This window comes from Nasonia vitripennis, chromosome 5, assembly GCF_009193385.2.
Source record: "Nasonia vitripennis strain AsymCx chromosome 5, Nvit_psr_1.1, whole genome shotgun sequence".
NCBI lineage: Eukaryota > Metazoa > Arthropoda > Insecta > Hymenoptera > Pteromalidae > Nasonia > Nasonia vitripennis.
The window spans coordinates 27,526,995-27,541,846 of record NC_045761.1 but is presented as its reverse complement, the minus strand read 5'-3'; the positions used below and the strand labels follow the sequence as shown (position 1 = coordinate 27,541,846).

The 14,852-nt window shown below is 48.5% G+C and overlaps 2 protein-coding genes across 3 annotated transcripts in view; one reads left to right on the top strand and one right to left on the bottom strand.

The window, feature by feature from the left end:
- The window catches only part of LOC100116875 (chromatin assembly factor 1 subunit A), a 53,158-nt gene that overhangs the window by 28,083 nt on the left and 10,223 nt on the right, over positions 1-14,852 (top strand). For both annotated transcript variants that reach the window (XM_032600910.1, XM_008208603.4), the window contains exon 3: positions 13,200-13,262. In XM_032600910.1, coding sequence (XP_032456801.1) covers positions 13,200-13,262 — 63 coding nt within the window. The remainder of the gene's footprint in view (positions 1-13,199; positions 13,263-14,852) is intronic.
- LOC107981649 (endothelial lipase) lies at positions 4,138-14,711 on the bottom strand. The gene is made up of 7 exons (XM_031931390.2): positions 14,599-14,711; positions 10,819-11,076; positions 6,655-6,754; positions 6,442-6,590; positions 5,409-5,644; positions 5,073-5,316; positions 4,138-4,995 (listed from the first exon to the last, which is right to left on the bottom strand). Exons 5-7 carry the CDS (start codon positions 5,583-5,585, stop codon positions 4,766-4,768), a joined length of 651 nt encoding a protein of 216 aa, XP_031787250.1. The 5' UTR covers positions 5,586-5,644; positions 6,442-6,590; positions 6,655-6,754; positions 10,819-11,076; positions 14,599-14,711; the 3' UTR covers positions 4,138-4,765.

Below are 14,852 nucleotides of genomic sequence, written 5' to 3'. Positions count from 1 at the left end.
ATACCTAATGAAAAACATATTTACAATACATGAGTTACATACAAAATAAACATGCAAACGTAGAATAGTGTACACTATTATATCGATAAATAATATTATAATACATGAAATAAATACAAAGAAATTACATTCAATCAGGCATACAAACAGTAAATAACATATAATATAAGGGAAAACTGAAACAAATAAAAATATACAATGTCAGCAATAATGATTTTATTAGGGGAATATAACATTACTTAATTGGGCAATGGCATTAAAAAAAATGGTAGGGAAAACTGAAACAAACAAACATAAACATTGTCAGTATTAAGGAATTTATTTGGGGAACATAACATTTTTTTATTGGGCAATGACATTAAATAAAATATAATGGTAGGGAAAACTGAAACAAACAAACATATACATTGTTAGTATTAATGATTATATTTAGGGAACATAATATTATTATGCCTGCAGGCATTAAATAGAATATAATAAGTAAATAATAAGTTCTGGGCGGGAGGGGGGGGGGAAGACGTCTGCTACCTCGCGACGTTGTAGAGCCGGCTGAGCTGGACTGCCGGGTCAGGAAGAGCCGCACCTGAAACAGAAAAAAAAGTGCATTAAAAATGAAAAAATGATTGGGGGTCTAATTCAGGAGAATGGGAAAGTGGGATAATAAACCAACAATAAAAAATGACTCTAAGTTAAAAAATGACGCTAAATTAAAAAAAAAACAAAGTGAAGCATCGTCAAGGTGACAGACGATCCGACGAACTGACTTGTGTACCTTCCAAATCGGCGAGGAACAACTCCTATGCAGGATTCTTAGATCCACGCCGAAGCGTGACAACCCACCGGTGGCTGAACCCCATTGCCAAAATGAAAAGTCCACCGCCGGCTCACAGAAAGCCTGAGCAGCTTGACGATGCATTTTGGAATGTGTTGGTTTATCATACCACCGATGTGAAAATGGAAATGAAATGAAATGAAAAATGAAATGAAATGAAATGAAATGTAATGAAAATGAATGAAAATGAATGAAAATGGGTGAATCGGAAAGTGGGATAATATACCAACAATTAAAAAATGACTCTAAATTGAAAAATGACTCTAAATTAAAAAAAAAAAAAAAACAAATTAAAGCATCGTCAAGATGACAGACGATCTGACGAACTGACTAGTGTACCTTCCAAATCGGCGAGGAACAACTCCTATGCAGGATTCTTAGATCCACGCCGAAGCGTGACAACCCACCGGTGGCTGAACCCCATTGCCAAAATGAAAAGTCCACCGCCGGCTCACAGAAAGCCTGAGCAGCTTGACGATGCATTTTGGAATGTGTTGGTTTATCATACCACCGATGTGAAAATGGAAATGAAATGAAATGAAATGAAATGTAATGAAAATGAATGAAAATGAATGAAAATGGGTGAATCGGAAAGTGGGATAATATACCAACAATTAAAAAATGACTCTAAATTGAAAAATGACTCTAAATTAAAAAAAAAAAAAAAACAAATTAAAGCATCGTCAAGATGACAGACGATCTGACGAACTGACTAGTGTACCTTCCAAATCGGCGAGGAACAACTCCTATGCAGGATTCTTAGATCCACGCCGAAGCGTGACAACCCACCGGTGGCTGAACCCCATTGCCAAAATGAAAAGTCCACCGCCGGCTCACAGAAAGCCTGAGCAGCTTGACGATGCATTTTGGAATATGTTGGTTTATCATACCACCGATGTGAAAATGGAAATGAAATGAAATGAAATGAAATGTAATGAAAATGAATGAAAATGAATGAAATGTAATGAAAATGAATGAAAATGAATGAAAATGGGTGAATCTAATCAGGTTCGGAGAGGGGGAGGGGTGAAAGCAACTTCGCGACGTAGCAGAAACCCGTGGGAGAGCCGCACCTGAAACAAAAAAAAAACAAAACAAAAAACATGGGAAAAATAATTGGGGAACTGATTCTCGAGAATCTAAAAGTAAAAAAAGAAAGGGGTAAAAAAAGAAAGGGGTAAAAAAAGAAAGGGGTAAAAAAAAGAAAGGGGTATTAAAAGGAATGGAATTATACTAGAGGGGGAGGGGGGGGGGGTATCTGCAACCTCGCGAAGTCGCAGACTGAGTCGGGGGGGACGGGGCTCGGGAGTGGGGAGCTCCTTCCAGTCCCGAGCCCCGGTTCCGACTGAGCCAGACTGCCAGCCGAGGGCTCCTTATATACCCTCGGTGATGGCTTGGCGGGGTTCGGGAGTGGGGAGCTCCTCCCACTGCCGAGCCCCAGAGCCGACTGAGCCAGACCACCGGCTCTGTGCTCCTTTTATACCCACGGTGATGGCTGGGCTAGGGTGGGGGAGTGGGGGGAGTTTCTTCCACTACCGAGCTCCAGAGCCGACTGAGCTGGACCGTTGGTTTGATCTTCTTTTTTTTAGTCGCGCGGAGACGGGCGAGGTCCAGATACCGGTCTTCTTATCCGACTCGGGATTGTGAAGGCTGCGGCTGATGGCCAGGAAAGCGCGTTGCGAAACAATAGCATTTTGCTCGCTAGTAAGGGGAAACAATAGGAAAATTCTAGTTCTAGCGGAAATGCTGATCGAATGGCTGGATTCTTCTTTTTTTTCGCGTGCGCGCCAACCATTTGCGAGATACTTTTATGGGGGAAATGAAATCTCGGATAAATTTGAATATGGTTCACATACCGAGTAAGTGACTGCGTCTCTGCCCACTATCTAGATTCTGTTAGAACGATAAAATCACGGCGAAATTAGACTGCAGCCATAATTGAATCTTCCGCGCGATCGATCGGTCGCCCGGCCGTTAGCTTCGACACGATCCCGTCGAATTCCCGGCAAAAATCAACATCGGATATTCCTATCTCGCGTACGGCTATACAAGCTGCCAGAGAGAAAAATTCAGCCCCGCGTGACGATGGGCTTATCTCCGCGGAAATATGCATGCTCCCGACGACATTTGCATATTGCCGCGTTGAAAATGCACTCCGCTCAGCTAGGCGAATCTCCACCGATCGATATTTTTATTCGTTCCGTGCAAATAATCGGCGCTGCTCCTTTCGGTTACTCTACTGCGTACCACGTCTCGTTTATACAAAATCATCATCGTAGAATATCGTAATCTTACTTGAACCGAGAAGAAGAATAAAAAATGACGAAACAGATTACGGCCGGCGCATTAGCGTAATCTCGTGATTTATGGCTGCAACTTTTTGCACCGAACGAGGCGAGAAAAAAGAATTCACTCGACCCTCGCCGGTTTCTTTTCGAGCGGGCCAATCAAAAAGCGCTTCGCCGACCCCACGTACGGAGGATTTATATCGCCGGCTTTGATCCGGACGTGCGCTCGCGCGCGATTCCATTGTTTTCGCATTCTCGTGTTGACATTTGTTTATTTCGCGAGATTGAGGAAGCAGCCGGTCGGAGGGTCGTTTCTCGAATTGAAAAACTTGTTGATATAACGGCCCTTTGATGACTCGGTCTTATAAATGTTTCGATGTGGAAACGAGAACCCGCAATTTGAACTTCCAGACGCACTCGATGAAAGCTTTACGAGTGGCTCGATTCCAAGAGCAAAGTTTTATGGGCTCAATAAATGCGCTCGCTGTTCATGAATACATTCATTAACGAGCCCCGCGTCTGCAATCCTCGCACAAGCCGAATCAAATTGATGTGTCGATACAAAATTGTCGTGCAACGAACTCCGCGCAAGCGCGAGTTATGTACATACATCCCTTACAAGCTCTCGTACACATAGCCTGGCGCGAATGACAGACGCGCGCACGCGACGTAGCAGCAGCAGCCGAGAAAAGAGACGCATTAGGTCCCCTGATACTAAAAATTCTTGAAATTTCCACCGCGACGACACTACCCTCCGAGAGCTGGTTAAGCGACGCAAACACGCTCTCTCGCGGGTAATTTACTCGCAATCCGCCCCGTCGAAGAAAAGCCGTAGAGAGACGTAGGTGGCGGGCCATTCGCATGGTAGCTCCTTTGCTTCTTGCATAAGTGGCTTTCAGCTCCTTTGCCCACCCTCTCCTTTTCAGAGCGATACATAATGACACAATGCTCCGTGCGCATGTGCGAGGCCTTGGGGCGCTTTCGCGTGGAAGAGGGAATTCGGTGTGACAGTTTGTTTCTCGTGTGACAAGTTTATTTATTTCACAAAGGTTGCATTAGAAAAATAGCGAAAATCGGCTTCGTTTGCACAATCGAATGCGTTACGTATGGAGCTATGACACAATTATCAACGGAAAATCGACAAAGACGGCTTGCGTAAATTCACGGTTATAACAAATCGTCCATTACGAAATAAAGCCAAAATCTCTCGGTATTATAATCTCACTCAAGCAACACAAAAATAAAAGACGCTCGGAATGACTACAGAGTAAAATCGTTCTCTCGGCGACTCGCGCCGCGCAAAAAATGGCTCGTCGATATAAGACACCATTGTCGCTCGATATTTTATCGTCCATTTGTCGTGAAAGTGCAACGTGATTTCTCGCTGCTTTCACTGTTCGGCGAAGTAAAAAAGAACGGAGACACTGCATTCCTAAGCGCGGGTTCATCTTCAACTCCGCTCGACAATAAATGCAGCTCAGCAGCTCATCCGTCGCGAGACACGACACGCGCACTGGCATAAACTTTGGTGATTGTACTCTAGCGTTAGACTCGCGCGCTCTTACGGATCTAGGTAAAAAAAGTGAACACAAGGTACGTCGGGCAGTTGGGACTGTTCGAAAAGACACAGCGAGAGAAGACGACGTCAGCAGTAGCCCGTGATGTTCCTGGCGAAGGGCGAGTTGGCGTTGGTCCGGAGATAGTACATGCCTCTGAGTCTGCGGGTCGCCGCGTAGCCCATGAGCGCGTCCGGCGACCACTGGCAGTTGACGCGCAGGTCGGGTCGCCATTTGGGACAGCGGCTGGCCGGGAAACCCGCCGGGTCCGTGATCGACTCGGCGTAGAGCCGCCAGGCGCGGTTGTGACTGCAGGTGACTGGAAACAGAGCGAGCCTGTGGCTTTGCGGCTTTCGGCGGATTCCCGAAAACGAAGTATACAAGGACATGACTTACTGAACCGGTTGACGATCTTGTTGACGCCCATGGCGAATACGTTCTCCACGTTGCAGCCGGGCTGCGGCGGCATGCCCCCGTTCGGGTAGAAGTCCACGTGTCCCAGCGGGATGGGAAAGCCCAGCACGCCGCCGTCCGTGTGTATGATGTCGACGAACTCGGCGTCCGCCGCGGTCAGGTGTCCCTCGGCTCCCGTGTTCATGTAGAGCGGGTAGGCCGCGTCCAGACCCGTGATGCGGCCGACCTGCGCTCGGGGCCAACAAAATTCCGGCGTAAAGTGCCTCTGCAAGTTTAACGCGCTGAATATTGACCGGCCAATCGCGCGTATACACTCACCCGCTGCGGGAAGAGGGCTTTGCCCATGAAGCCGGCCACCTCGGCGCCGAGACTGAAGCCCACCACGTGTACGGCTCGCAGGTTGAACGCCCCGATGGACTCTAGCCAGCGGAGCGTGCTCGCGACGTGCGGCCCGACTATCCGGGTGTTGCCCACGGCCTTGTGGTACCACGGCATCGGCGCCAGCTTGCTCCAGTCCACCAGGATCACGTTGAAGTTGTTCCGAAAGAGATAGGCTGAAAATCATTCGTTCTTGGGTTGATGAAAAAATACCGACGGCTAATAAAGCCATTTTTCTCTCGGGGGCTCCTACAATATTTAAGCGGCGTTTTGCCGATCTCCTGAAAGGAGCGAGAGAGGGACGGGAGGAAGGCCGGCGGGTCGAGCGTGATAGCGGCTTCTCGGCTGAATTAGTTATACGGCTGCAATGGGCAAGCTCTTCGCCCGGATTTACGAGTTGGTGTCGCCGGGCTTCTTCTTCTTTCAGCTTTATGGATGATGCCGGCAGGAGGTTTTCTCTCTCTCTCTCTCTCGAGTAGTTGCGTCATGTTTCGCGTATTCGTGATTCTCGCACAACGTTATCGCGAGATCGATATTCCCAAACTACGAGACCGAACCGCGCAAGTATCGACAAAAGTATTACAAACAATAACCGGACAATTCTGTACATCTTCATTGGCCCAATTCCCGTCAGACACAAAAGACTCTCTCGAACTCTGCCCGACGGCCAAAGCTTCCTCGTCGTAATTTCCGAGAGTCGGCCTCGACGAGCTGAAAGTTCGCCCCCGCGATATTCTCGTCATCGACCGGGTCGTCTCTGGCGCACACCACAGCTATATAGAGCGCCTCGCGATCGCGAAGTTTCGCCGACGACACGCGCCACGCGACGTAATTTATACGCGAACGAGGGAGAATTGGCTCGAAAGGATTTTCTCGGGGATGTATTATTCACGAGGCGCTGGCTTTTTTTCCGAGAATTCGGACAAATGGTCGCGGGCTCGAGATTTTCGATCGCGCGGGGATGACTACTGACCATTCTTGATGCTAGCCCCGCTTATGCCCGGCGAGCGCTCGCTGTAGCCGTGGATGTAGAGGACCGTCGGTTGGCTGCCGTTGAAGTTGCTCCGGCGCAGACTGCACGGGTTGTTGGGCTGTATCGTCTGAGGTATCGTCGGGTTTCGCCTGTGAGATTCGTAGTTTGCTAGAGTCGTGCGGGTGACGTTCGGCATAGAAGAGCTTGGTTTACCTGGTGTAGAGCTGGTACTGGATGTCGCGGTCCAGGTTGACTGGGCAGCAGAACAGGCATTGTCCGGCGGGAAAGACGGAGAAGTTGACGGGACTCTCGCCTGCGATGAAAGGAGGAAAGAATTAATCGATCTGCCGCTGTCAGAAAATATCGACCCTCCGCTAAAAAAAAAGAAGAATCGTTCAACCTCAAAGCTAATTTCGACCAGGGTCAGTCTTGATTGAAAATTCGCCAACGAGCCTCGAGAGAGAGAGAGAGAGAAAAAATGGCGACGGTCTCGCGCGGTCATCGTCATTGAACTTGCGACACGACAGTTCGCGTGTTTCGACGGGAGCTGCGAAAAAAGTCTGGAAAATTTCTTCCTCGATGACCTTCCGCGATTGTCACACTGTATACTCTTTCGATTTCGTCATTCGCCAGTCAATATAGCCAGAGATGTATACATTTACGAGCCAACAGTTTGTGCACTCGTTTCTTAAAAGCGCAGTAAAGTCTCACTAACATTCCCGGCGTCGAGTTTACGCCGTTTACAAAAGGAGTAGTAGCCGAGAGCGCGCGGAGAAGTTATCGACACTAAAACCCATCGCTCTCGTAACGCTCGGAAGGCTTTTACGTTAAGCAGCTATCCCGCGCGCCACTGCCGTAGTTTTTTCCATTCATAAATTTAACTACTACGTGTTTACGACTCCGCGTCGGATAAAGTTCTCCCGTGTGGCTTTGCGAAATCGCCGAAACTCGCGGAAAAATTATTCCGCGGGCATGCACGAATTCCCGATTTCTTCGATCGCAAAAAGCGCGTCGGTTTCACGTAATTACGTCAGGCGTTGCTGTAGAGAGAGAGTAAGTTGAGCGACGGCGGAGGTGACGAGACGGAAATATCGCAATTATGCGCGAGAAGCGGCTCTCGAGGGCTGCGCGCGTCAAGGGCTCTCGTGCGAGCTGCCGCTCGGAAATACAATCGCATTGTGCGACCTCCTCTTCCGAGTGTTAATTTATATTTTTCGCGGAGCTGCGGTATTAAGATTTTCTCGTTAATTAAGACGCTGCTGAAAGTGCAGCGAGATCGAAGAGAATTAATGCAGTAACTGGATCAATCGTAGCCGTGAATCGCTGTGCTCTATTATTCAGCCGAGTTAGCGCGGCAGAGCAGTCATCTTTCACTCTCGTTCGCGGAAAAAGCGCATACAGAAAACGAACCGCTTCACGCCTCATATACCTCCTGAAAATCAACTCCCGCACGAATCCGCGTCATTTTTCAGAGACATTGCACAACTCCGAGTTAGAGGCATTAGCATAATCTCACCGATTTTTCCATCAAACTGACCTCGCCAACTTTCATTCTTCAAAGTCCAGCCGAAGAATAAAAATCAAGCACGCGGACTCTCCCGCGGCTTCCAAAATCTCCCGCAAGTGGAAAAAACCGCGCGCGCTCACTCTCCTGTGACGTAAAAATCTCTCGCTTTCCTTTTCAACAGTGCCCCTCCTTAAGGCCGGCCATCATCCGCGCTCTCTCGCGATCGAGATACGGTAATAAAGGCGTTTCGCGCGCGCGTGCGCTTTCCAAATTACTAGCGCCGTACATGACTTTGTGGAGATTTTTTTTTTCTCGAGTACAGTGTACAAGGATGCGATTGAAGTGAACTGCGTTGCGCAATTTTTTGAAAGAAAAAGAACACGGCTCACCGCTGGATGTAATTGCGAAGGAAAGTGGCGTTTTACGATACTGCCGCCGAAGGAAAGCGACTGCGACAGAAGTTACTTATCTCGACTCGACTCGGCACAGCGACTGTAATGTTATTACCGCTTCCGAAGATTTAAAATGCTGTAACTTTAAGCGCGGACTCTGTTGAAACGTTTGCTCTGGTAAATTGAAAGTGCTTTTGAATTATTTAACGAAAAATTGTCAAACACAAAATCAACGCTCGCACTTTTTATCACACAACTTTTCACGATCACACTCGTTTACCTTTGTAAAAAATAAACAGCCGGCAGAGCAGCGGCGCCAGGAAGCCGGGCAGCATGATGCCCCGCGTTGACCGATCTCCAGGCCCGCACACTGTCTCTCACTGAGAAAACCTTTTCAACTCACTCACATACACTGGTCCGATCGATCGGGGTTTCAAGGTGCAACTGGCCGCCGGATCTTTGACCAGCGAAGGTTTTGAGCGAGTTCTCGCCCCCACCTTCGCTCCGCTGGCTCGGGATCTGCACTTGCCCGTGAATGCAGCCGGCGGTGATAGCGATAGCTGATAAAAAGCGCCGGCGAGAGCGAAAGTGGTCCGACGGGAGGGGGCCGATGAGAAAGGAAAAGTGCGAGGATGCGTGATGCTACTGTTTGCGCGATCGCTTATACACGCTATATTGAGGATAATTAAAGACGTAAAATGCTCGAGATGCTGTTTGGCCGAGTACGGCATTTATCAATTCGAGTATAACGCGGGAAAGTCCTGCGTACGCGGAGAATGTGCACTTGAATAATGAGCTCCCAAATGACCTAGGCCGCGAATCGGCATTTAATTAGACTTTAGACTGTTAGATAATCCAACCCGTTTACCGGCAAAAGGAGCATTAATCCGCGGTGAAATCGCGGGGAGAAATTGACGAGATAAGCAATCGGTAACTCACGGCGAGTATCTGCCACGGTCAGCTAGATAGCGGTGATAAATAGAACGGCGGCTATAATATAATCCAATAAACATGCTGAAATAAAAGGAGCTTTACCGCCGCCGGGAATGAAAACAACGCTACGCGAACTTTTCTCTGCGCGAACGCGCTGCTCCGCGAGAGATGCAGCAGCCGCGATAATGGAAAGTGCGGCGGGAAAAAGTTCGGCCACACCGCACGCGATATGGTTAGCCGATTAACATGGGAGCGTAGCTAGGAAGTTGTAATTGCGTTACTCGATTACATCCCGGAGAGGAAAACGCGTATAGAAGCCTTTTACGCTCTTTAGCTATACAATGCAGCCGCGAGACTGATTCGAAAACTAATAATGCGAAAAAAAGTAAACAAACAACTTTCGCCGGACAGCTGATGGCGTAACCGAAAAATCGCACAATTTGACCGATCCTCGCGTGAAAGGTGAGGACGAGTGGGAAGCGGAACGACTCCGAGAGCGCAGTCGTAATTGGAGGCCTTGGCTGCCCTTCGCCTTGCGCTCACGCGTGCTCGAGAGCGTGCAAGGCGAGCGAGACGAAATTCATGAGCTGTTTTGCAGGTAATTATTTCGAGCGAATAGCAGAGGCTCTTTTTTCTTCAAGCATAGTGCATCGTTAGGGAATAGCGTGATTGTGGCTCGTGCTGAAGTGCTCGGACTTTTTATAATTAGATTTTTCGCAACATGTGTCGATAAACTCGTTCGTCGTGTCTACTCTTTTTATGCGTACGCGCTGTTAGCTCCTCTGTTAACCTGTATTTCATAAAAGCCGAGCGATGTAGTCAATTACAACTTAATTACTGAAAATAACAAACTGACGTATCGCAAAATTACGTGCAAACTGCAATTACAGTCCAAAATAACTCTCCGGTGGGTGTTTAAGAGGCCGAAATTTTTGTTGCATTATGCATGTGCCGAAAGTAAGAATAAAAATGTACGATAAAAAGAAACAGACGCCGTCTACGTGTTCCATATGATAATTTCAGCGCATTAAGTGATTTGCATAATTTCGCCATGCTTTATTACAAGCCGGAGCGCAGCCTATGGCGATGTCGTAAATCAAACGTAATTTTTGCACTCGACAATTAAATTCGTGTATAAAAGTGCGTTTTTCATCGACAAAACTAATCGGCTCGAGGTACAAAAGAAAGTCCCTGATTTACATAGAGCCGAGCCGACAATTTCTGTTTTCAAAACAGTTGCGCAACGCGTAATAGACTTTTGTAATCGAGTCTTTATTCGTCTCGGGAAGAATGAATGGGAGTAGTGCCGAAATATGCAAAACTATACGATTTCTTGGAAATTCCACGCTCTGCACAGATCCAGCTACGAGATAACTGTGAAAACTTTCTTTAATTCGTATTCAACGAGTTCTCCGGAGTTGAGTCAAAATCCGGTCAAATTGCCTCTTTATCCACTGTTTAGTGTACAACCGCTTGCTTAGAAATCGAATTTAAGGGAGATAATGGAATTACGTAGGGGAACATTTCGACGTTCTTATCACATACCTCAATGTTTACTCCGGGCGCAGCCGAAATTCAAAGTTTCAATCAGCCTCGCGAGGAAGAGCCGCTAGTCCCGCGACCATTTGTCTTTTTCCGGTGTATATAATACTGTGCAACCGAGAGTCTCTCCGGCTCACGTGCACACGTAATCTTCGTGCAGGCAAATGGGCGCAGGCGACGATAAATCACGGGAAAAGCCGGCTAATGTGGACGGGATGATCCTGTGTGGAAGACGCTGTTTTGCACCGACTTCGAGTGTGACTGAAAAGAGAACATTACGGGCGAAATAATAAAGTTCATTAGGTATCGCCTCCCAGGGATTCACAAAATTGCTGCGCGAGTTGGGTAATCGGAAAAGTTTTTGGATTCGAAAGCGTTACGCTCGACTTGTTAGGATTTATAGGTGCCCATAAAAAAAGCGAATTCGAATGAAATTCCGAGACAATGTTGCTAACGATAAACCTCGTGAAACAGGTTTCACGTTGTTTCTCGATCTTGATCAGGCCGAACATCGCGAATCGCGCGTTCCTGTCCAATGAGCATCGGCACAGTCTAATTGTCGCGTTTCGCGATCTACTGTGCGAATCATCGTGAGATTCTGCTTTCTTTTATAGGTCACTCGGCAATCCGCACCGAAACGACGACCACCTACGTAAGCACAGTTTACTGCGAATCGCGCCGATTAAAACAGCCGCCGCTGTCGTTTATGAGTAACGTTCCCGCGGCGAGCATCAGCGGGCGATATTTACACGTCGTTATAATGTACTATGTTCGGAATAATTACGCGACGAGTATAAAAGTTGTACACATAATGTGTCTAAGCGGGAGCTCGTTACTCATTTTTATCGCCTCCGTTACGCGCCGCTGTTTTCTACGGGCCGCGCAAATAAGGATAAAATTACGAGGGAAGCGATAATTCAATGAGCCCAAGCGTCTTTTTGCGCAGCACGCGATGATTTACGCTCGCTTGCCAGTTATGCGCGGCAACTGCTGAAATTTCGGACTTTCAATCAACTCATCTCCAACTCGTTGTTTTTCCGCAGCATCTGCAGCCGCAAGCCGTCGGAACAATCGCGAGAGCATCCATCGCTCTTCCGGTCGAACGAGCAGCAGAAGCAGCAAGTCCAATATTATCCGAGTGCCCTGGAACGTGGCGGCCTTTAACAGAGACAACAGAGTTATCCCTCGCGACTGCTAACGAGCGAGTACACACAATGGGCTCTCGGTTCGGCCCGATCGAGCATGATTCGCGTAGCTCCGTTGTTCTATCCGCTAATTGCTCTCCGTGCGTTCCTTTGCCTCGCTTCGAAAATAAGAGCGGGTATTTAACCGAAGCTCGGGTGCAGCACGAGGAATCGACCTAAGCTGCTTTCGACACGTTGCAGCAGCGGATTTGCCTGGCCTCGAGGGTCTTCCTCCCATCGCGGCGGGCGACTTACGTGTGTCCGACACGAGGCTGGGCAAATTGCGTTGTTCGCGGAAAGAAGCGAGTTACAGGACGCCTATGTTTTTCAAATATTTAAACAGCCGGTTACGAGAACCCGGTTAGTCAGCTAATCGCGCGGTTCCTCGATCCTAGCACATATACGAAGCAGCTATGGCACGAACAAGAGTTCTCTCTCAAACGAAGCGCGAAAATCTCGACGCTCTCTCTCTCTCTCTCTCTCTCGCCGCCGGTGGTGGGGATATTTTGCGCATCATCCCTCTAATATCCGCGCGCGCACCCTGACCTACATTCCAGCCGATGGCGGCCACCCCTCTCGCGCGCGCGGACGGTCCAGCAGACTCCTTACCCAACGCTGTCCCTCTATCTCTGGCTCTATGCATACGTCCACCTACACACACATGCAGCTATGGTGCAGTGGCAGACGCGGCGTCTGTTTGCGGGAACGCCTGGGCGTGCGACGACTAATTCGGCTGTCCGCAGTGCCAGTGTCCTGCTTTATGCTTTCAGCCCTGTGTGTGCACGTGTGTTCGTGTGCGAGAAGTAGGGGAGAGAGTTCCTCAACGGAGCGAAAGTCTTACCGTGCTCGTCCGTTTCTACTGGCGCGTTTGCTTGGGACAGTTTCGTTCTCGATAATTAACAATAAATCAGGCCCGATTCGTGACAATCTGTTTGAGCCCCTACTCCCAGACCGAAGATTCGGGCTCTCCCGACGTCAAAGCGTCTGCCTTGCCCCGCGCGAGAATCGACGAGCCGTTTGTAGGGGCTTGCACGTACGCGAGCGCGCGTGTACGATCGCCTTTTGAACGGATGAACCGAGTAGGCGGTGGAAAAAGCGCAGCCGTCGATACCTATGGCTGTCTCAAGAGCTGTCTCTTTAGGCCCCGCATTAAAATTTATTCTACTCGCATCTAACGGATCCAATATTTTTCTGTTACAGGACAAGCTCCTGACGAAGCTCGAAGAGAACGAACCAGAAATGGCCTCCTCCCAGGAAGACGAGGTAATCCATCCGCCAGAAATAATAAAACCGTACGCGCGCGCGCCCCTACACCGACGATATAAAAATCTCAATTTTCCACAATCACGTAGAGCGCGAGTCATAAAAATTGTCCGGAGCCCTCATTTATTTATATTTATAGGAGCCGACGGCCGCAATAAAGTACCGCCTGCGTGATCTCTGTTTTACGTGCCTCTTGTTTTCTTCCTCAGCCTCTGCCGGTATACACGAATCTCGAGAGGCAGGCGGTATTATTGCGGCCGACGAAAGAAGAAATATTCGACGGGCGATGGAACGAGGCCTTCCAAGAAATTTCGAATAAAGGAGAAACTCTTTTAGCTGGAAAAACACTCGCGGATACCGTGATGATTCTCCGAGCATTAATAAATGATGAACCGGATTCTATTCAGAGAGTATATCTCGGCAAACAAACAGAAATCGCGCGCAAATCCAACCCTTGCCCGGCGCGTCGAAACGAGAACAGAGTATCACAAGCGGAGAAGGATAAGAGCGTCTCGGGAGGTTCCCTTCAATTTACCCGAGCTCCCTTACCCTCCTATTCTTCTCCGTCGAGCGAAAGCCCGAGCCTAACGAAGTTAGCTTGTCACTTTCGCGCGGAAGACAAGACCTAATCGGGCCTAATTCCGCGCGAGGAGACGCTGCATTATATGCCCCGTTGTCGGGCGCTCCTTAAGATTTACCGAGAGCGACTTGTGTCTTGGGTCTAATCGGAGTTATCAAGGAGGAGCAATAGTCTTGACTGTTGTAGTAGACGACGTATAAAAAGTAAGTGAGTGAAACCATACCTCGATCTATAGAAGTCGCCAAGTCTCTTCGGAGAAAACACTCAACGCCGACACCACGACGTCGATTAGAGCGCAAACACGCGGGCCGCCATGAGTAATTAGCCGCGACCGGCGGCGTGACGCCCAATTATAAATAATCGGAGCTTCGCTCTCCTCTGATGATGCGCCTCGAACTTGGCATCTTCTCTCGCGGTTGCGTAACACCTCGGCAAGGATTTGGATGACGGTTACGGCCGGAAGCGTTTTCGCTCGTTTGTTTAGCGCTATTTTCGATGAAATCTCGGCGGAAGTTTATTTTTATAAATTTTTACATGGGGGTAGCGGGCGAGAGTTATGGTATTGTTATTTTAGCGTATAAATAAACGCGCGGACTGGTGCGGAGCTATCAGACAACATGAGGTTCTTGCTCGTTGCTTTCTTCGCTGCGCTGTTCGTCGCCTGCGCTTTGGCGGTAAGTATTTACTCGATTTGCACTCACTAGCGTTTTTCAACTGTATTAGTTTTAACTCTTATGCACAAAAAATTATACTTACATTACGTCGATTACAGCAAGGACCGCCGCCACCACCACCACCCGGCGATCATCCTCCAGGTCCAGCCCCGAAGAACTTCACCGGTTCAGCCGTGGTGTCCCCGATGCTGGTAAAGCTATTATCAGTTTTCGATTCGATGCGTGAAACGAACGTCTCGAAAATTTTCGTGCTTCTTCTGTGATACAGGAAGACCGTCGCCAGCACCACCTGGCCCGCCGAAAGCCGTCTACTGAACATGTTTCTGGAGCTCTGCC

Bases quoted from the DNA above. Each gene is read 5' to 3' on its own strand.
- LOC107981649 (XM_031931390.2), bottom strand. From the start codon at position 5,585: ATGCCGTGGTACCACAAGGCCGTGGGCAACACCCGGATAGTCGGGCCG. The intron at 5,317-5,408 runs GTGAGTGTATAC...CCCCGAGCGCAG, and splicing joins AAGCCCTCTTCCCGCAGCGG to GTCGGCCGCATCACGGGTCT. The intron at 4,996-5,072 runs GTAAGTCATGTC...CTCTGTTTCCAG, and splicing joins CAAGATCGTCAACCGGTTCA to TCACCTGCAGTCACAACCGC.